This window comes from Seriola lalandi, unplaced genomic scaffold, assembly GCF_002814215.2.
Source record: "Seriola lalandi dorsalis isolate HSWRI2012SDOR001 ecotype SW California unplaced genomic scaffold, Sedor1 jcf7180002054259, whole genome shotgun sequence".
In the NCBI taxonomy this organism is placed as follows: Eukaryota; Metazoa; Chordata; class Actinopteri; order Carangiformes; family Carangidae; genus Seriola; species Seriola lalandi.
This window is the reverse complement of record NW_019524812.1, coordinates 522472-543987: the sequence shown is the minus strand read 5'-3', so window position 1 is coordinate 543987 and position 21516 is coordinate 522472. Positions and strand designations below refer to the sequence as shown.

General features: G+C 42.7%; 1 protein-coding gene across 4 annotated transcripts in view; it reads right to left on the bottom strand.

Annotated features, from left to right (window-relative positions):
• Positions 1 to 21516, bottom strand: part of sipa1l3 (signal-induced proliferation-associated 1 like 3) — a 76549-nt gene that overhangs the window by 20280 nt on the left and 34753 nt on the right. For all 4 annotated transcript variants that reach the window (XM_087173628.1, XM_023404990.2, XM_023404991.2 and 1 more), the window contains exons 2-8: positions 19129 to 19220; positions 9834 to 10555; positions 8101 to 9085; positions 5547 to 5677; positions 2983 to 3171; positions 2188 to 2362; positions 1355 to 1458 (exon numbers count right to left, since the gene is read on the bottom strand). In XM_087173628.1, the coding sequence (XP_087029754.1) occupies positions 1355 to 1458; positions 2188 to 2362; positions 2983 to 3171; positions 5547 to 5677; positions 8101 to 9085; positions 9834 to 10322 (2073 nt within the window). In that variant the 5' untranslated portion in view covers positions 10323 to 10555; positions 19129 to 19220. The remainder of the gene's footprint in view (positions 1 to 1354; positions 1459 to 2187; positions 2363 to 2982; positions 3172 to 5546; positions 5678 to 8100; positions 9086 to 9833; positions 10556 to 19128; positions 19221 to 21516) is intronic.

Sequence of the window (21516 nt, the reverse complement as noted above, 5' to 3'; positions counted from 1 at the left end):
CATCCTTCACTCGTACTCAAGGCTGCAGATTGGACGAATCTGATCATTGTGCTTGATGGAGTGTGTACAAACATTAGCTATAATTGTTAGAACTGATCACTTGGACAAAAGAAGTTTGGTTTATTTCACATTTTATCATCACATTGACTATTTTAGTACTGATTCCAAACATTGCTGATATGCAAACTCAACAGTTATTTACTGTGAAAAATAAATGTTTTATCATTGGTCATATGATTTATTATGGAGACCTGGCTGGCATACTATCTATCTCTACTTCATCCCTGATGCCTCCCTTCATCCTCTGCAGGTTACTTTTAACGTCAGATGCTGCCACCTAGAGGCTCATCTGAGGTTCAGTCTTTGCTGCTGCCGGCTCTAAACCTCTGGATGGAGTTATTGTGCTATTTATAAAGTAACAATATATAGTTTAAGAGTTGATACTGGTATTAAATGTGCAAAGACACTTTTAATCTGAGTAATTTAAAGCTGCAAACCCTTGTTTTTTTTGATTACTCACCTTTTACAGGATGTTTAACAAGATGATGTAACTGTTTATTTACAATAACAAACAGCACACTTCAATAATAATTATACAATTACACAATAAAAGCACAGTTCTCCAGTTTAAAAGACTAATTTATGATATTTGAAAGTGTTTGAGGAAGAACAAGTGACTTCTCCTTATCTTACACTGTTCTGCGGCGATAAGCTGACACATTACAAAGTGTGTGCACTGATCCTCAGCACCTACAGGGCCCGTCTGAGCACATGTGTTCACCCGTGTGAGCTTCTCACGCAAAACACTTATGCAAACTATAAAAAAATACCCACACACAAAATGTTATCTTACACACAGGTCACTCACAGGCGGCCCACGCTGCAACACACAGCGCCCAGGAGAATGTGTAGGAAGGCCGAAGTAAAAAAGAGGGAGAAAATAAAGAAACTACTCACTACTGAACCCCACCCTGCTCAGCTCCAGTTAAAGAACGAGAGGCAGAGAGAGAGGGCAAGAGGAAAAGCCAGTGAGTCGGAGAGGAGAGAGAAGCCAAGACACAGAGAACAAAGACTATAAAAAACACGAGAGGCTGAATAAAAAAGGAAAGAGACTCTAAATGAAGAAGGCGACATAAGTCACGAGTTTCCACTTCATGAATTCTTGCTGTGGTTTACGACCTGGAGCAAACGACAGAGGCTTTAACTAACAACCACAGACACAGACTTGGAAAGGCTTCGGGTGACAAAACATAGGCATGGATGCATTTTTTCAGCTGTACAAACCCATGTTTGACCTGCAACGTAGCATACAACCCCAGGTGATATTTAGACAGGGGTGCTCATGAGCTCTTACCTGCTGTGGGTTGCTGGGCATGTACGGCAGCATGGTGGACACGTGGAACATGACTTCGTAGCCCTGGTAGGTGGTGTACAGGGAGTGGGTGCCCGTAGAGTCCGCTGGAGAAAGATATTATAGTTTCACGTCAACTACAGACACACACAGATACAGGGGATCATCAGGACTCACAGACTGTCACTGTGCCTTTCCTTGGGTTATGACACATGGCATGTCTTTTTTCAGACATGACAGAACTGTTACAGAATGAGCCAAAAAGGTCCCGCTGCTGGAGGAAAGCGGTGGTTTGAAAAGTTACGATATGAAGGAAAAAAGGAGTTTTTTTGTTTTGTATGCATCAGCGCTTAAGGCTCAATTAATTATGATTATGAAGGCAAGGTATTTTCCCCGCAGCTATATTCTAGTGAATATCCTAATAGATATTCATAATTTTCCTCATTGAACATAAGGAAGGAGTCCTATAAGCATTTACTCCTCTACTATTAGTTTTTTATTCCTCTTTTGCTGCACTGTGAGGGGAAAAAATAATTTTCATAAACTAATCTGGTGTGAGAAGAACCTAATTGACAACATAAAATTGCTTATTTACATATTCACGCATTTCATAGTTTATTTAACTGATTTTATTGCTGCAAGTACAGGAGAGGATAGTTTAGTGATATATCTATTGCAGTGGTCTTGCGATGGCCTGGAATCACTCAATTTGGACATATGTGTTGTTGAAAGTGTCAGGAAAATGTTGGCAGGTCTACCGCCATGACTTTCACCAACATGTGAACCTGCCGTCACATTTACAGAAGCTGGTAAGTGAAACTGAAAGAGGCTCTTACTCTTTGTGTCGAGCTGTGCGGCGTATTTGGTGAATCCTTTGAGCAGCACCTGCTCCCCCAGCAGCTCCATGAATGCAGAGAAGGCGGGTGACGCCTCCTCGTTGTTGTACATCTCCTCCTCTGTGCTCTGGCCTGCGCGGCACAGCAGAACACCCACCTTGTGCTTCTGACTTAACTACGAGGCAGAGGAGAGATAACATTAACATTACAAACACACTCAGCGAACGCAAACGCCACATTCAAACACGGATGAAACGCTGCAGTTCGATGCCGGTGCTTCTGTTGAAACCTAATGTCGAGGGGGATGTTACAGTACGGTGCAGCTCAACTTTCATCGTTGTATAAACCTGCACAAACAAACAAAAAAACCTACTGCAGGAGAAAACACCTCCGCATTGCACTTCACCCTCCATTAAATAAAAGGTGAGATAACATGGCTAAACGCTAAAGCTTTTATGGTTGCACACTCATGCTCAAACACACCACACCCTGCTCACACAGCTTTCACTGCCCTCAGCCCAATTTTGTACTTTGCACCAACAGTAAATCAGTTATACAGGTTCTGGACACTTTTATACACACCATCCTTACCATGTGTGACTATATCACTTTATCAGTTCATACTCTTTGCTTTGCAGTCTGTTAGTCAGCCTGACTGTTACTGGCTGAATGAGCAGGTACACTTTCTGTGTTTAGGAGGTATCGCCGCTGCCGGGATCAACCGTCCAATTTCTGCTTTTAAATCGCACCAGCCTGAAAATAAAATGGAAATACAGTCACAGACACATAACTCACCCCCTGTTCATCCAGTTTAAGGAGCTGCTCTGTGACTTTGGGTGTGCCAAGTGCCAGTCTCAAACAGGACACATTGAGCTCGGGGACGATCTGCTCCAGGACCTCTTTGAGCGGCAGACCCCGTACCGTGCCGTGTCTCCCTGTAGACGCCACCGCATCCTCCAAAATGCAGCCTCGCAGGGTCACCAACTGTATGTAGGGAAAGAACAGGAGCTGTAAAACTGGAAGCATCTCCCGGTCTTGCACACACATCATGTTTAAGATCTACATGTATACGGCTGTATGTAAAAGCATTATTGGCATTAACATAGTCTTCCTTCACAGAGGAGCGGGGCTCAGCCTCAGCAACAGTGCGACACTTCTGGAAATATGACAGTGAATGATTAGATAGTCTCACTTCTCATAACAGTGGCCTGCTGCCCTGAAGCTACACTTTTTTCTCTGTATTACACACACATCTAGTGAATGTGCTGTGTGTGGAGGGTTTTAAGTCCGGCAGTATTGTGAATTAATATTCTACTCAGTATTGTGCTGTCACACTGTGCTGCTCCCTGGTGAGGGGAAATTGACCTGCTTCAAAACAGTGAGACTATAATAACCTCAGATACAGTTGGGAGGAAAAGGCTGCTCCTTTTCAGTACACACACACACACACACACACACACACACACACACACACACACACACACACACACACACACAAACACACACAAACAATGCATGGCAGACTCTGGAGCTGGCAGAGGCCGGAGAGACAGTTGAACCTCAGAGACTCAGGTCTGCCGCAGAGAAAGGAAACCTGTGTCACACAGCTGAAGTTATGGAGCTGCCGTTTCTACTCGTCAGCTTCTGCGCACCAGCAGAGTTAGCGACGTGCTGAGTGTGAGTGTATGAACGTGTGACAAAGGGAGAGAGAAAGGGGAGAAAGAGGAAAAGTCTCTCCACCTTGCTGTGTCAGCACTGCTGCACAGAATGAAATGACAGACTTCTGGGGGTTGGATATTTGAGAGAGGCTGCGGCTTGAGTGGGAAAGAATAAAGTCTGCAATCAATCTCTTTTTACTGTGTGGGAACAGTAGGCCTGGGTGTACTGGCTGTGTCTGTTGGCTGAGCTCTGTGTACTTAGATGTCGGAGAGGTTCCATTGTTGTACCAGAGCTAAGGTGATGAGGCCAGGCAACCATGTAATCCAGCTAAAAACAACACCGCAACAGACGCACAGAGGAACACACTCAGACGGAGACTACATGAACACAATGAGCAAAAGCAAACTCTTTTGTCTGAGTGACCATGACAATGCCAGACAGATGTTTAGAAAATACATTAAACTAACTATTCGTAAAGAGGTGAGACCACGATGTCGTCAATTTTGAAATATCGAACACAAGAAGAAAACTGAAGACTAACACAATTAGAGATGAAATAATTTGTGATTTGAAATAAAATTAATTCAAATGTGAATATCTGCCTGTTTTCATATTCAAGTGAATATCTATCTCTATCAATCTCTCTCACAGCTGGTCAAAAAAAGTAGCAATATAAAGGCATCACAGGACCGTTTTCTTTTTTTCCATATTAAAGTTCTCAAAAGGCATAAAGGATTATCAACAACGCCACACACGTTCTCTATGAATACTTAAAGCTAATGCTATCAGGAATGTATTTTAAATTGCATGCATGTAAAACAAATAGTAGGAAGTTTGGTTTTATTCCAGAAACCATTTCACAAAGAGAACTCAGTGATAAATGCACTTGTAATTTTGACTTCTGCTCTATTTAAACATAATATGTGGCTTTGTGTTGGACTCTGCTGTTACTGAATGTCCAATTGTATAAATCCTTGTGTATTTTAACTCTTTCTTGTGTATCTTAAGTTTTGTATTCTTGGACTGTTGTGAGTTGTCCATGTGTACTTTGTTTCACTGCCTTGAGGGACAAATAAGGGACATTTTATAGACATCGATAAAAAAGAAATTTATAAATCAATTAATAATGAAAAGAAATGTTTGTTGCAGCCTTAAACAAAATAATCTTAACATTGTGTCTGTGATCAAGCGATGAACTCACTGACATGGCCATGAGAAAAAGTTGAAAACTAAGTTTGGTGAAAACCTCTGATAGTAAAGGACCAGACTGTAGTTGAGTCTTTGAACAAATCTGAGGCAGACTGCAGAGAATCTTAACTAATTCTCCACAGTTATCAGCCCATCATTTAATACATTACAAGTATTTGATGCATCAGAGTTGAAGTGGTTGGGTGTGCTCCCACTGAGAGCAAGCCAAATGCTTTGGGCAGAGCCGCCAGTGTTTGGTTTGGCTTTAATGCGTTGAGACTGGGCAGGTGGAATTTTCCACTGGCGGAGAATAGAGGGGGGGGTGAGGTTATAATCAGAGCAAAGAGGGCGAGGAGAGTCACAGGTAAGGACACAAAGGGAGGGGCCGGGTGAAATGAAAGTAGGTAAGGAATTAACTTGAGCGTGCACATTCTGACTCATCACTGTCTCATCACTCAGAAATCCCCGTGACCAACGCACACAAACACATTTGTGTGTGTGTTTGTGCATACCTCGCTTGTTCTGACGATCAGGCGGTACTGGTACTGGTCTTTCAGGTCTTTGGTGTCGTCCAGTTTCTCCCTGCGGATGCTCACGGCCACAGGACCCATCTTATCATCCGTCCCAAAGTAGTTTGAGTGTTCTGGTGAGGGACAGGGAGAGGTAGAAAACAAGGTCAGAGTTTGTGCTGTGGACATAATGTGCATTCATTCATTTGTGTCTGAGCACAGGCTTGTGTTACATCCATGGTAGGTTACATCATGACATTTTTTTGGATACTAGTGCTGATAGGATTATGTTTGAGCTTCTAAAATGTTACTATTCACTGGTTTTCTCAGTCCTCTGTAATAGGTCAAATGAATGTTTTGGGGTTTTTTAAAAGCGCCATTCGAACAAAACAAGACATTTAAATATGACAACTTGGGCTCTAATAAATTGTGAGGGGCATTTTCACTCTTTTATAGACTAACATTTTGTAGACTTAACAATTAATCAATAAATTCAAAATGATACATTTGTAATAATTATATCAATTATGAAAAACCTTGTTAGTCGCAGCCCCAGTCGTTTCTTCAACCAAAAGGCCAAAACTTCACTCCAGCTTCTCAAATCTGAATATTTACTTATTCAAGTAGTGAACTAATTACTGTTAGATTTTGGACTACTGGTTGTCAACTCTGGCTTTGATGGCCATTAAAAGAAATAAATTCTGACTAAATCCTGAAAATAATTGTTAGCTGCAGCCCTAATATTTTTTGATACTATAACTTTACTTTTCTCCAAAAACCTAACAAAAGAAGCCAATCTTAAAATTTGCATCATGGTACTTAAACACAGGCAGCTGTACAAAAACTTAACTAAATAAGATCCATTGTTAAAAATTATGATTCATAAGAGTCAAATATATCTATCCAGAAACACACACGTCTATCCAGCCATTCAAGGGGGGTCTGAAGCAAAGATACTGTAGAAGTCCATGTGTAGTGAGTAGGACTGACAGAGGAGGGGCATTAAGTCAAGGACAGGACTAGGACAATGACATGTTATCTAGTAATCAATACTCAAGTTAATTACAAAATCAATTCAGCTAACACCAAGAATAAACCAGTGAAAATGATAACTGCTACTAAAGAAAGGGGAGGGTCAGAGATGCTGGACATTTTTCTGATGTGTAGGAGCTTCTTTAAAAAAAAGTGATAATTAGACTTTGTAAATCCAGGAAATGAACAAAATGTTGTGTCATGAGTCGCCACTTAACATTCTGTGGCTTATTAGCAGTGTTAGCATAAAACAACATATTCATCCATTAAGAGGCTGAGGCAACCTTATCAACACACTTCACAAGCATCTCGCATGTCCTCTTCTAAAGCTCCTAAGCTAAGCCGCGCTAATGCCAACGCCATAGGCCGTGTGGGAGTCGAAACACAAATTCTCCAGACACTCGGGGAGGAATCTAGCTTGACAAGTATTCCTCCTCTATAACCCCACTGACTGGAATGAACCGGGACGACGTACACGTTAAGAGAGTCAGGCCTGCTTTGCTTCCGTGCGATGTCCCGTGGCGGAAATGTCAGCCTTTTGATGAGGCTTTTCTGACGTGCACACAGGGCACGTCACAGCAAACACACACACACAATCACAGTAGCGTTCAGCTGGAAACGAGTCAGCAGATGAACATATTTTTGGAAAGATAACCTTTATCTGTGTGGCTGCAGGCCTGTCTCTCACACACATACATACACATGCTTGCTTGCACACATGTGCTTCTAACAGCATCTGTCACTAATTAGGGTGCAGCCAGATGATGCTTGCCAACGGGAAGTTTCATCCAGTGTCTGAAGAGGTGATGCTGACAAGAAATGCCCACACACACACACACACACACACACACACACACACACACACACACACACACACACACACACACACACACTTCGTCTCTGAAGTTAGGTGTTACTTCTGACACTGAAAACCAGATGTAAAACAAAGCTGCACCGGCTGACTGTGTTAACTGGTACTTGTGATCATGCAGGTGATGTATCATCAGCTCAGGGTTTCGCCAACAGTCCGGTGGCAGGTACATGTGTAATAAAAACTCTGGGAGCGTTGCCAGTTTGGCCCAGTTTGATATTAACAGCCTCAGAGTACAAAACGGGATCAGTAAGTCTATAATGAGGCGTTGCAACTATCTATTATGGTTCAATACCAGTAAGTGCAGAATTGTTTGAGAAGCTGGAATCAGATTGTTGCTACTGCTTGAAAGTTAGAGTAGTCAAACTGTTGTTACTGATTAATTGTTTACATCATGCATCAATCTTTTGGGGTTCGTTGCTTGTTGGACATATCAAACAACATAAAGATGTCACCTTGGAACCATTTTTGATTATGGAATAAACAATTAATCAGTCCTGCCCAGAAGTACTGATAATGAAAGCAATCATCTCCTGCAGCCAAATTTTAATCGATTATAAAAGTTGTTGTCGGTTTCCCTGAGAGCGAGTGAATGATAAATCATGAATGTGTTTCTGTGTGTGTACATCGTCTGTGTGTGAGACTCAGTATTACCTTTCCCATGGAAGTAGTCTCTGTAGTATTTGGCCCCCTGGTCTACATGTTCTATACTGTACAGTTTCAGTCTCTCCAGTCTCGTAACCTGCTGTTCAATAGGCACCTCCAGCACTGAGACGCTGGCGTTACTCCTCCTCACCCATGCCCTTCCACCCTCTCCTCCTCCGTCTCCTCCTCGCTCTGCTGACGAGCTGAGGAAGCTGATGTTGCGCTCCCCGTGGCCGCCCGTCTCATTGAGGAAGTGGGGGCAGCAGAGGAGCAGGGGGCTTGAGTTGTGGGCTCCAGGAGGCCCGTCCAGAGGGTCCACGTTCAGAGAGGGTGCTGTGGAGCCAGGGTCGAGGCTCAGCGTCAGGTCCTCAATGCTGGAGTAAACTGGGTCGTTCACACTAGAAGCACATGACCTGGAGACGGACAGGGACACTGAAGCAGCTGATGCCCCTGTGGCGGTGTTCCTCCTCTGGGTGACGTATCCACGCTGTGCTGCAGCCTCATGGAGGTCAAACAGGATGCTCTGAGCGTCAAAGTGGACAAAGCTCTTGGGGCACACCCATGCTTTGTAGGAGGCGTCTGTTGAACCTCGCCCTCCGTCATCATTGGTCTCTCCTTTTCCTCCATCCAGCTCCCCTCTGCTGGAGCTCCGAAGTTTCCTGAACAAAGAAGAGGTGCCCAGTGACGACTCTGTCCCTCCACTTTTCTTCCTCACTCTCTCACTTCCTTCCTTCCTTCCCGTCCCTCTGTCATCCCCACCTGTGGGACCAGGGGAGGGAGCGGAAGGAAGAGGTGCGCTCGGTGGCGAGTCTGGAGCACGCAGCAGCTCCCTGAGGCGTATGGGTGCTGAGCTGCGCTGGTCAGGCCTCTCCTGGTGGAACTGGCTGAGCATGTCGAAGAAGCTCTGCTCAGGAATGCCCTGGATATCGATGGAGGACGTGCTGCCGTACTCTCTGAACAGGTTCCCCATCCCGCCACCTCCGCGAACCTCCACCTTGGTGCGGGAAGGAGAGAGAATTTTCGGACATGTTAAAGTTAGGTATTTTTCACATAAGGTGGTTATTTTCAAACAAATTTTCGGCTTATTTGAGCTGATGTGAAAGCTGTCAATCAGACTGTGGTATGGTCCGAACAACCAAGCTGAGTACGCCCGAAAAGGTGAGCTTTAAAACCACCAATGGTGTGGTTCATTTCTCATGTGAAAACAAAACGTACCAGCAGGATTTAGCATGAATTCAAAAGCTAAACTACTGTTGAATCCATCCTCAGACCGTGAACTATCAAAGTGGGGATCTGTATAAGCAGTGTAAATAATTATGCAAGATCATCTAGTAACCATGGTAACACATATGTCCATCACCACATTTTCCTTAATACATTAAAACAGAGATGAGATGTGTATTTTGGCAGTCCCTCATTAAAACCTGAATGAAACTCAGCGACCACACAGTAACTATGTACCTGTATGTACGTTCTTTTTCGTCATGATTTATGATATACGAGGTGAAATTGCAGTTTTTTTGGTGAGCTCTTTGTGACAACATAAATATATACATAATGCAGGGTAAAGTGCTGCATGACTCGCTGTCAGCCACCAGGATTTGATTTTCCTCTGTGGGCCTATGAAGCACTGATGAACGTTTTAAAAAGTCCAATCAAGTTCCGTACTCCTCCTGCAATAAGTCAGCCATTTTGCTTTTTTCAGAGGTGTGAGAGACCTCAGAGGAAGATTTAAGGCTCACCTCGTTCTCATCCTGTTCGCTGAGCGTCACTTCACTGTTGGAGCGCTGTCTTAACGGTGGGAAGACTCTTAGGCTCAAAGGTGAACTTCTTTCACCTCCAAACCCTCCTACTCTGAACTCTACATCCTTCGACCGTCGTCGTGGCAACCTGGCAACTCCTCCCCGCACCAAGCCGACGTCAGATGACAAAGCTGATGATGAAACTGAAGTGGAACAGTCATCTCCGTAGTGATTGCTGCCAATTTGCCCATTTTCAAGCAGCGACTCCCGGGACTGTGCACGACGCGGAGGCCACTCTGCGATCCGTGCTCGAACACCCATTTTGGGCACGGACATGCGTGGTTGGATGGCCGGGTCTGTGGGGCCAGGGGCCGGGTGGCCATTGGGGGTGTGACGAAACGGGGTCTGCTGGGGCAACCCTCCTCCTCCTCCTCCATCCAGAAGGTCCGAGGAGGTGCAAGTGACCCCTCTGTCTCTGTAGCTGTTCATGGCTCCCGAGAAGAGCTCAGGGCTGGGGAGCAGGGGGCTGGCATCCCATGTCAGGAGGGGTGCTCGAGAAGAGGGAGAGGAGGGGCCCCACAAACACTCTGCTGACAGTGCTACGGCCTCCAGCTCCCAAAAACATTGCTTTTAACTGGCAGGGTGGGAGAGACTTCACTGGTCCATGAAGGACCAGTTTGAGCCAGGACCGGTCCTCTTTTTCTTCTTGGATTATTTTCAGTCTGAAAAAAGGAAAAAAAAAGGGAAAAACATTCAGTCCAACAAATCAGCTTTAGACAATCTGCACAAAACATCTAAAACCAAAACAAATAAGATTTGAAATACTGGAACATTTTTAAATTACAGAACTTGAGTCCCAAATTCTCTCCACAGACCCAAAGAAAAATTGAGCTCTGAATTCAGAGAAGAGCGAGTCACTCAACTGTAAAACAATGTAAGACTGATAAACCAGAGAGGGAGTGAGCCACAGAGAGAGTGAGCCACAGAGAGAGAGAGAGAGAGAGAGAGAGAGAGAGAGAGAGAGAGAGAGAGAGAGAGAGAGAGAGAGAGAGAGAGAGAAAAAAAAATAAGGTGAAGGGATATGACAGAGGATTTCTCCCGTTGAGGCTAATCTTCAGGAGGCTGACAAGGGATATTATTATCACACACTGTGCATTCGAGTGCGCGCGCGTGCACACACGAATACTCATATACCCACAGGACATGAAGGCTGTGGCCGTTCTGCTGCAGATTAAAACCACTGAAACACTTCAGAATATTATCTGGTTAGAAAAGTAATACAGATCCAAACAGAGGGAGTACACAGACAATTTAAACACTTCAGCCCTGGCACATATTCACTGCTCATGTCTTGTCTCTCTTTTGGAAGAAACCCGCAGTGATGATATAGCTCATTGTCTGTTTGAGTCAGTTCGTGACTAATATTGACGTCATGCCGACACTGACCCCCACACGGCTGAGACACAGAAGCTACTCTCCTCTACACAATGGATCCAAACAACAAACAACTACAACTTTGTGGAGTTAATAGTCTTTTGAGACGGAGAGATGAATAGGAACTTCAGGAGAGACAGAAAAGGGCGAGCTCACTAAGTGACCCAACAGCTGGAGGGATGGAGGTGGGGTAAAGCCAGAAATAGAGCGATTGGAAAGAGTCAAGAAAGAGCAAGGAGGAGAGCGGTACATTGCTCAGTGAACCACAGTGGCGTACTTTAATATGACAGCCACACAGCATCAAGTCTCAAAATCCACTGGCCTTGTAAAGACTTGTTTATTCAGGAGCATCTCAGGTCTCTGCTGAGGTTTAAAGTGATGATTTTTACAGGCTTTAAAGTCTTATTTGATGAGTGCACGGCTACAGGAATACTGTCAGATCATGTTGGTTTTAGCGCTCACACTCTACCTTAATGTTTGCTTCACATTTGGTGATTTAAAAAGTTAAAGTTATGCTAGTTTTGCACTCATTGTGAAGCCCCTGAATCTTTGCACTCTTTCCTGGAAAAAAGGTTCAAGTCATGGTCACAGTTTTTGATTTTAAATGCTGTGGTTGTTTGGAATAACTAGCTGGGAATTTTCATTCAGGAGTGGTTATGACTCCACAGCCAACACATGACAATACACTGACACAGCGGTCTGTATTCAAACGAGTGAAGAAGGAGCCATCAGGCGATCTCGGCAGCCACGTACAGACAACACACAGCATTTTGTATATTCTAATGTATGTGTTTGGGCCCCATTTTTAGTGGACCTTTTTAGTACTACATAGACCACAATTTAATATCTGTTTCACTGTCATACTGGCCAAGAATAAAAGTAAGGTGGGGAACCAGTACAGATAAAATTGATTTGAATTATTTATTATGTATAGTACATTCCAGCAGAATATTATAATTTTTTTATGATATAATTAATTAAATGAAATGCAACCTAGATAAGTGGCAGAAACAAATTAAGAATGATTAAAAAATTGAAGTTTGAGAAGAACATGTCTACTGCTGCTGTTGTGGCTAGTCTCAGTGACAGTGTTTGTTACAGGTCTGATGGCGCAGACTGAAGCTCCTCAAAAAAAAAAAAAGCAACTTCGAGTGTTAACATGTATAATGTCTCCCAGCAGCCTGCAAATCCGAAACAAAAAAATTTAATAACCAACATTACAGCACACGGCAGGCAGGAGAAAATATTTCAGACTTTTTAATACCATCTAGTCTTTTTTAAGATACCCCAATTACACAACCAAACTGCAATGTGGAAAACATGATAATAATAACAGTGTGCGGTGGGGCTTGGATATTCTGAGTGGGAGCTTCAGCAAAATGTCTAAGATATAAATGTGCTCGGTCCATCCATCTGTGCTGTAGTCACACTGCTAGTGTTTCTAGTGCTACTCTTCCTCTCTTCTGAATTTCCCTTTTCCATTTGTGAGTTTCTGTCTAATCTTATTCTCTATTTAGGACTCCGCTTTTGGATTAAAGTTCTTTTATCTACATAAGTCTCTCCTCAAACTGCCAAAGTCATTCACATATCTACACTAAATTTGCTCAGAGGGCAAACGTACATAATCTGCATATATACAATATATGCCTTTTAAAATGTGCTCTTGTTAAGATCCAGGCTTCCAGGATTATATTTTTCCTATACCTAACCATGCCATTCCACATTATACAACTGTTATGAAATCCCAAGGTTTCTGAATCTATTTAGATTGTATTATGCATGATACAATTCAACCATAACCTTTCATTAAACACTGCTTATTCAAGCAGTCTCCTCGTCAGGACGTTTAGCTTTTATTCACACACATATTGACCTTTAAGAATTTCACAAATGTAAAACTCGTTTCCATGATGAATCAGACAGGAGTGTCAACATTTTCACTCCTCAGACAAAAGCTTTAAGGAATGATAACATACGATTCAACCACAAGCAGAACAAAAACACACACACTTGCACACACACAACGCTTAACTGCCCTTGGACTCACATTTAACCACATTAAAATGTATGCACTTTCATGATACTGCAGTTACACACTGCGGTTTAAAAACTGGAGGACGCTACAGTGGCATGAAAAGAGGAGCTCAACGTTTGACTCTTTCCAGTAAGTTTAACAGCCTGCAGAAAGCGTACATTAGGAGCAATTTTGTTGTGAAAACAAATCTGTGCCTGCTTCTCTCCAGCTGCCTCAGTTTGTGAATCCTACAAATGTAGACTCTCGTTATGAAGTCAAATTTGCATAAAGTTGAGCTTTTGATTGTGTCAAGGCAGCTCAGTGGTTTGTGTGTGTTTTATGATACACAACGCCTTTAACGAGTCCTCACTGAATTCATTTTTGGCCCCAAGACTGCATTACTCATTCACTCGTACACGCACACATGCACCATCAACAAAACTCATTCACAGCAAACAAAATCCCCCTATCGTCATACAGCCCCACTAATGTATCATGTCTTTGTTTCTGGAGAACCACAGGCACTTCCGGGCCAAAGGCTCCCGCTCTGATCATGCTTTTTGACGGAGTCTTTCCTCATCCGGAGAGCTGTCCTGTGATCCACTATCAGGCTCAATCCCAGATTATCCGGCCCCAGCTGCAGGAGCTGCAGAATGGCTTCATTATGTGTCCGAGATGCCTGATGAGAAAGGCAATGTAGAAAGTGGTTTGCTCTTTAACGGCGACTTCTGTCAGCACACAGCCCCATGAGCGAGAAACACCTCACTTCAATAGACAGCCCCAGAGTGATGGACACAGACTGGTAACCTGGAATAGATGGAGTTGCTCCTATGAGATAGCTGAGTTAATGTGAGATGGTGGTGTCTCAGGCAACATGTAAACATACTGATATGCAAGTATGACGTTTGCCATATTCACCATTCAAGTTTAGTGTGTAATTATGGTAGCGTTTGATAATTAGCGCTAAACACTGAGTAAAATTAAGGCTGATGGGAATTTAGTTTTGCATGTATTTGGTCATACACCAAAGTACTGAAACGTTGACCTGATGATAGCACTAGATGAAAAGTTAAATTAGCATTTACTGATGTTTTGGTCACTTAGAGGCAACATAAACAAGCTGTGAGCACAACATTGACATATCACCACCTTTTAGGTTGATATGGTGAAGTTGTTGGCTTATTTACACACAGCAGTTATAGCAACATTATTGTTCATTTTGTTTGAGAATATTGGTATTTCTGAAAATTAGTCTAATATTCACACTCCTTTTATCTCTTGTTTTTGGTCTCTACCAACTCCTGAGGGAAATCTGTGGGTCTTTTGCTGCTAAATGCTCCACTATGTTAACCAGCTGGTCGTTAACTGTGACCGTCTATTGTTTGGTGCTGAGCAGACAGTGTATGGTGGGATTTTGGAGTTGAGACATTTCACTCAAAGACACAAATGTCTGAACAGAAAGTCAGTAGATCGCCAAAGTCTTTAGGATTCATCCTCTCTCAGAATCATGAATATCTGAGTGTATGAATTAGTGGTAACAAGATAGATTGGAAGCTTTCTGAATATCATCAGACAACACAGAAGGATCATTTTTGCTGAATTGGTGAGATGGAGCGGAGAGCAAGAGGGTTGGTTACAGCCAAGTTAAAGAACTTTTTAAGCCAATCAGCAACATCATAAAATATTATTGACCAGAAACAAAATGGTAACAAAATCCAGAAAAAAAACCCCAAAGATTTAATCTCCATTACCTACAGTGAGAATGGTACACACGAACAGCTTTAGCGCAGACTTCAGAAGATGAAGCACAGGCATTTAATGCCCTTTAATTACTCACATATTGTAATTAGTTAGCTCTGGGATGTCCCCATTCATGCTCTTTCCCTCTCCCTCCACACCCGCTCTGACTTGCCCTGCATGGTGCAGGCTTGGCCCATGCACCACAAACACACACGAAGGCTGGTAATTACACTGGTTAAGATTTTTGTAATGACAGAGTTAGAAAAGGAATGCAGCTTCCAGAGGAATGAGTGTGCTTGACGTGGAGGAGGTGCCGCTGCTGCCTGTATGCCACAGCAGTGGAGACAGACCTGAGCTGAGATCAGTGCGGGGAGCTTGTCACAATGTAAAAGGAACAGAGATGAGGAGGGATAGACCAGCCATATGTTTCTCTTTCTGTCGGTGCCAAAACAGAACAAAGTGGCAGCAAGCACAAGTCACAAGAAAAGATGTGCATACATAGAACAAAAGTGTCTGAAATTCTACAATAACTATCTAAATGACCATAAAAATGCAAACATAAACTGCTGTAACAAGACAAAAACAAAGTTCCCACACATAAAACATCAGCAACAGTTACTGCGTGCATTTAGATCAAGCAAACGATGCCAGAGTACGAGCTAGATTATGAGCTGGTTTGAAGAACAGATGGCGCTACATATGACTGGCAGACGGCAGACAGGAGCAGAGCAGAGCACGACACTGTAATACAATGCAACACAGCACTGGCAGGCAGACGGGGAACAGCACATCCAGCATTCATGCCACCATGACCTCTGAAGGAGAGGACAGACCAGGAGGTGCCATCAGGTCTCCACTGTCACTGAACTCAGTCTCATCAACCTCAGTGAAGTGAAAAGTCACTGAAGTTAGAGCCAGCTGAAGCGGTGAGTCAAGTCACGCCTAAGGATGCAATACTTGCCAGTCAAGTCTTAGGTTTGGACTTACAAATCCCAAAACAACACAAACCATATAAGACAGTGCCAGACAAGCCTCGCCGGGCCACACATCTTGACTGTTTCAGAAAGAGTTCAGTGAGTTACGAAAAAATTCAGCGCCTTTAAAAGGAAGTGGTCGATGGGACAATGAGTGCAAGTTCAGTGGCCCGGATGTTTCATTGTGCTCTGTAGTGAAGCAGTCAGAAAGGTTCAGGATAAGAGGTTACAGCATGTCTGCCGGTGTCTGCGTTTTCCTGATGCGATTGTCGAGGCAACCTGTTTTCCCTCGACAAAAACACATTTGATAAACAAATTTGATGTCATGCTGGCATATGTGCCAAACGGAGCTACAGGGCTCTCCCTCCAGCTGGGGCTCACTCTTAAACCAGGCTATATGAGAATAGCCTATGATATGTTTTGTTCCTCTACAGCAGGAAGATGCTCCCTCATTAATGCAACACTAACTCACCAAGTTAACCTCCAGACTTAAAGACATGTTTAACACCAAATAGGATTGCATTCATTTATTGACATTTATATCATGATCAGCTCTTTTTACCAGCTTTATATAACAACAATAACCTAGACCTGGAAAGACAGTAGTGAATAGATGTATTTAAAGTCCACACATGAATTTTACTTGACATCAGTGGTCTGGAACAACGGCCCTGAGATTTTCCAGACAGTTTTTGCTAAAAAAAAAAAACATTTTACAAGTAACATTACTGCCTATGGCACGCAAGAAAATATATTCAAGACATGGAAGATGCCTCAAGGCAAATTTGAGTCTCAGAGACAGGCTACACCAAGTCCCATCCATCAACAACAAAACTCTACAGGAAACTCTGAAAACAACATTGACATATCAGAACATTTGGCTGGAAGGAAACACACGGTCGAAGCCCCTGACTCTGGTCTATATTGGGCTTGTAAGTGTGTTTGGCTTATCTGGAGGCGACATCTCTCACAGGCTGGAGATTTACTAAGCTGCAGCTCTCTCTCCGTCTCCCTGCTTTCCTATCAGCTCACTTTCCTCCCCAGTCCTTTCCTCAAGTCTCACCCGACTACACTGTCATTGTCTCCATTGATTTCCGTCTCCATTGTTTTGCTGAATCCTGCTGATGTCGCTAGTGTCACTTCCATCTGCCTGTCTGTCTGTCAGGCTGCCGTCCCATGACACTGGGACAGCTCAAGAGGAAGAGGACGACAAGGAAGAGGAAGATCAGGGGTTTGTGTGAAAAGAGCAAGACTTGCATCCAGTTGGAAAAAATCACAAATGGCAGCCCACATCACCATTCATTATCTTCCTTATTTGATGGTTTATCTGTTGGAAACGGATCAGATGAATGGCAACGAGTAAACAAGGAGGAGTTGAGATATAACAGAGTAAACACTCAGAAACTGCAAGAGTTGACGCCTCAGTTTCCCTGGTTGCTTAAAATTTTCTGAAACAATCCAGTTCATCGCTAAAGCGAAATTATTTTCATTTCGCTTTTCATTTATCACAGGATGTCACAGGCAGACCTGTTCACTGCTCAAGGACATTTGAAGAAGGTAGAGACTTGCCTTCAGTGGGGTCATGAACCTCAGATGTCTAGTTGAATAAAGGCCTTTCTAACCTAAAGCAATCAAGGGTTTAACAATCAGCTGTACTGAATAATGGGAAGTCATCGTTCTCACTGTGTTTCTACATGTCGTTTCATGCTAAAACAAATGTATTGGACTATGAATTGGAAAAAAACAAGACATTTGATGAAGTCACTCTTGGAAATTTTGATGAGCAATGTTCTTATGTTTTTATGTTATGTTTTGTTTAAAATATTATATCTAATATTGTATATTAGTAATACAATAAAATATTGTAATATCAACTGTTTACTGACATAGAAGACTACAGACAGTACCACAGAAATTATTCACATTTGAGAAGCTGAAACCAGACAATTTCCAACATATTCTCTTATAAAACGACTTCCCACTAAATGACATTGATCATTTTTCTGTTGTTTCTGTCATATCTGACCAATGTATGCTTTATGCCCAACCACATTCTAATTTCCCTCTTTTATAACTTTCTGTCAGGATCAGTAATGCCACTGATTACCATAAACATTTGTCCGCTGAAACAATTGCAATAATCTAAATATTTAGTTGATGTGTAAGAGAATCCCAGACATCCATGTTCGAAGATACTAGGATCACTAAATACATATTGTTATAATACCAAAGAAATCAAGGAACTCAGAGTAAAAAAGAATAAAACAAAAGTATTTCACTGTTTGTGACCATCACAAAATAGCTTGAATTAGCAAATAGATCAGAGACAGGTCGAAGTGCTTCCTGGAGCCAACAAAACAAAAGTTCAGTAAATGCTGCTGATAACAACACATTCATGACAACAACTGGAATGAAACTAAAGAAAGTAATAGCCAACTGTTTTTTATAATAGAATTATCATGGGACACATCAGAGTGCATTGTGGGAGCTACTGTTTAGTTGGATATTGTGTTTCCTGACAGTGGCTACTGGTGAATCTCTCCTTTTTGGAAGCAGAGAACATCTGAGGTGACCTGCTTTTTACCATCACAACAAAATGCAAATGAGGAAGTGCTTTAACTACAAAACAGCAGGGCAGACAGCTCATCCCTATACTGCAGCGAAATATTCAGGTCGTCAAGTCAATTAGTCTTTTATCACGTCTTTGAATCTGACCTTTCTGAGAACCAAACACTCTGCAAGTGAAACAAATTATAAGCAAAATAGAGGAAATGAATCTCATATCAAGAAAGTGGTAAAACAAGTTTGTTACTTAATTAAAAGACTGAACACGTAACACATTCCTACCACCTATACACACATACGCAATCAAAAGCAGTGAGCTTACATTCTGGCACTAGCAGACAAATATAAAGACTTGCAGATTTTAGTGATTAGCAGAAAAATGTTTAAAGTAAAAGTATCAAAACAGTCCATAAAGATGGATCACACACCAGCCCAAAACAAAAGTTTGGCTTAAAGTCATGTTTCAGTCTGCCAAGTCCATACCACGAAACCTCAGATCACAATTAGCCATAATTAAAATGCACACACACAAACACGCACACAATAATACAGTATGTACTAAGGTTACCTTATTCTGGCTTCAGCTGTGCCTGTGCAGATGAAGCAGGTGTGGCGAGGTTTGACGTCACTGTGCAGGGAGGGAAGGCTCCGTATTTTACTCTGCAGGAAAAGAGAAAGGAACATGTTGTTAAAGTGACATCTTTTCAAGTTTTGTATATGATGCATAACAGGCGCACGTGACATAGAAAATCACTTTTTTCATATGCTCATCTCTGCAATTGAGCCACATCAATGTTTTTAACCTTTTCTATTTCACATAATCTGTGTGTGGCAGTAATGATTGAGGGTGTGTGTGTGTGTTTCAGCAGAGCAGCTGTAATCACTTCCACGCTCGTCATCACACATACATCTATTGTGTGAGAGTTGTCTGAACAAAGACGCCTGAGGCGGTCTATCTGTACTGTAAACACGTCTGCATACACACAGACTGGCTTGAACACAAATAGAGGTAAAAACACCACTTTTGCTTCGGCAAAAACTGATGTTTTAATATCAGCTTAGATACTGAATCAGAAATAATGTGCACAAAAAACAAAAGCAGCTGAACCTCAACAGGCGGAAGTATTCAAACACAAACTCCTGTGCTCCTGAGAGTTTCTCTCCATCAACCTCCGCTTCAACTGCTGCCTCTTCCTCAGCTCCCATCTCCATCTTCCAGCTCTTTCTTCAGCATGGACAGATGGAAACACAGAGGACGAGTGGAGTCAAAGTGAAGGAGACTGCACTATGATTAGAGGTCGAGGGGCCTGAGAGCAGAGGGTGGGGGGGGGTTCTTCAAATTCAAGTAGGACATAAAGAGCGGGTGAAGTGGGGCCAGAGCAGGGGGCGGGTGGGAATCAGCAGACATAATGTCCTGAGGGGGAGGCCCATAACTGTCTGACAAATACAGTTCTAATCAATACCAATCAATCAGAGTCCACTTATCCTGCCATGGCTTCGATAATAACACTGTCTTTAGCAGAGGGGGAGAGCAGGGGTGGACAAGGGTCAGTGATTGTGCAAGTGTCTATTTTTCTACAGCAAAGCGTCAGTTCTTAACAAAGCCAGCAGCGTCAGCGAGGATTTAAAGCTCAGGTTTCACTCCACTGCCCTGAAAATGAAATTAAACTACAAGTGAAAACTTCCCAACCATGGCAGAGTTCGCAACACAGACCCCAGCATAAGCCTGAAAGTAATTATAGCTGCCTGTCCGTATACAGCGTCTGTGTGCATGAACTGTGTGCAGCCGTTATCACACATACACTCAAGGACACATATCACATAAGTGAGATCAAACCGAGCCAAGCAAACACAAGCACCCACTTACAGCTGTAAGGGTTAGTTAACTGACAGAAAATTAATTGGCAATGGTATTTATACTAAAATAATTTGTTGAAAATTCTCAAAAATTTGCTGTCCCATTCTTCTCAAATATGAGGATTTACTTAATATATTTTGGAGTGTGAGATATTCAAATATTTGAAGATGTTACCTTGGAGTGTGGGAAATTTTAACAGGCATTTTTGAAAAACAATTTTCCTAATCAGTGTGCCAAAATTCAAAACTTTTTACCATACAGTTCTAGTGGCTGCCATAGACTCACATGGCATAAGTAATAGTTTAAAGAAGCTGAAAAAGAAAAGGCACGCTTCGCTGCCTGGCCTCCAAATAACACATTAAAAGTACATTACAGTCTGTTATAAACCACTAATTAAATGTTTGTGTACTGTACTGTTTGTAAATGCTAAACACAGGGATCAAGGAGTCAGTTTTCTACCAAATTTCTGACCAAAACGTGTGCCATTCAGACAGAAGTAGTGACGAACGAGAGAGCAAATGTAATAACACCGCTACTTCTCTGGAGATTTGACGCATCAAGATGCAACTGGTGTGTGGATGCACATAGAAAACAATGGGTGTTTTGATGTACATTTCAGCATTAACAGGTTTCCACAGAAGCCAGCAGCCACACGACTTACGAGTCCCAGCCACAAATGACAAGGGTAAAGTGCTCAGAAGCTCAACAACAACAGCGAAGGGACTCATAGCTGGTAAACCACACCAAACACACACACCAAAAATACAATCTCACAAACTGCCACTGCAGGTTGAATCATCACCTTTGTGACACAAAGTCAGCTTAAAATGTTTTGGTGTGAGGATCAGAGTGCTGGTATCTGTGGCACTGCTGCTATCCCTGAAGAATCCCTGAGCTCTGCTTTTTTTCAGCCATTTTCTTCCGTCAACAAAACATTTCTGTGAAAGGTGGATCTGTCATGGTATGAACCCCCCCCCCCTCTAAAGTCCTCTGGGTCCGAAGAATGCTTGTATCACAGTAAAGGTCTCAAAACACACTGCAGAGAAGTTCGACGGAGGATTCACGAACACCAGGATGAAGACAAACGACCTGTGTGGC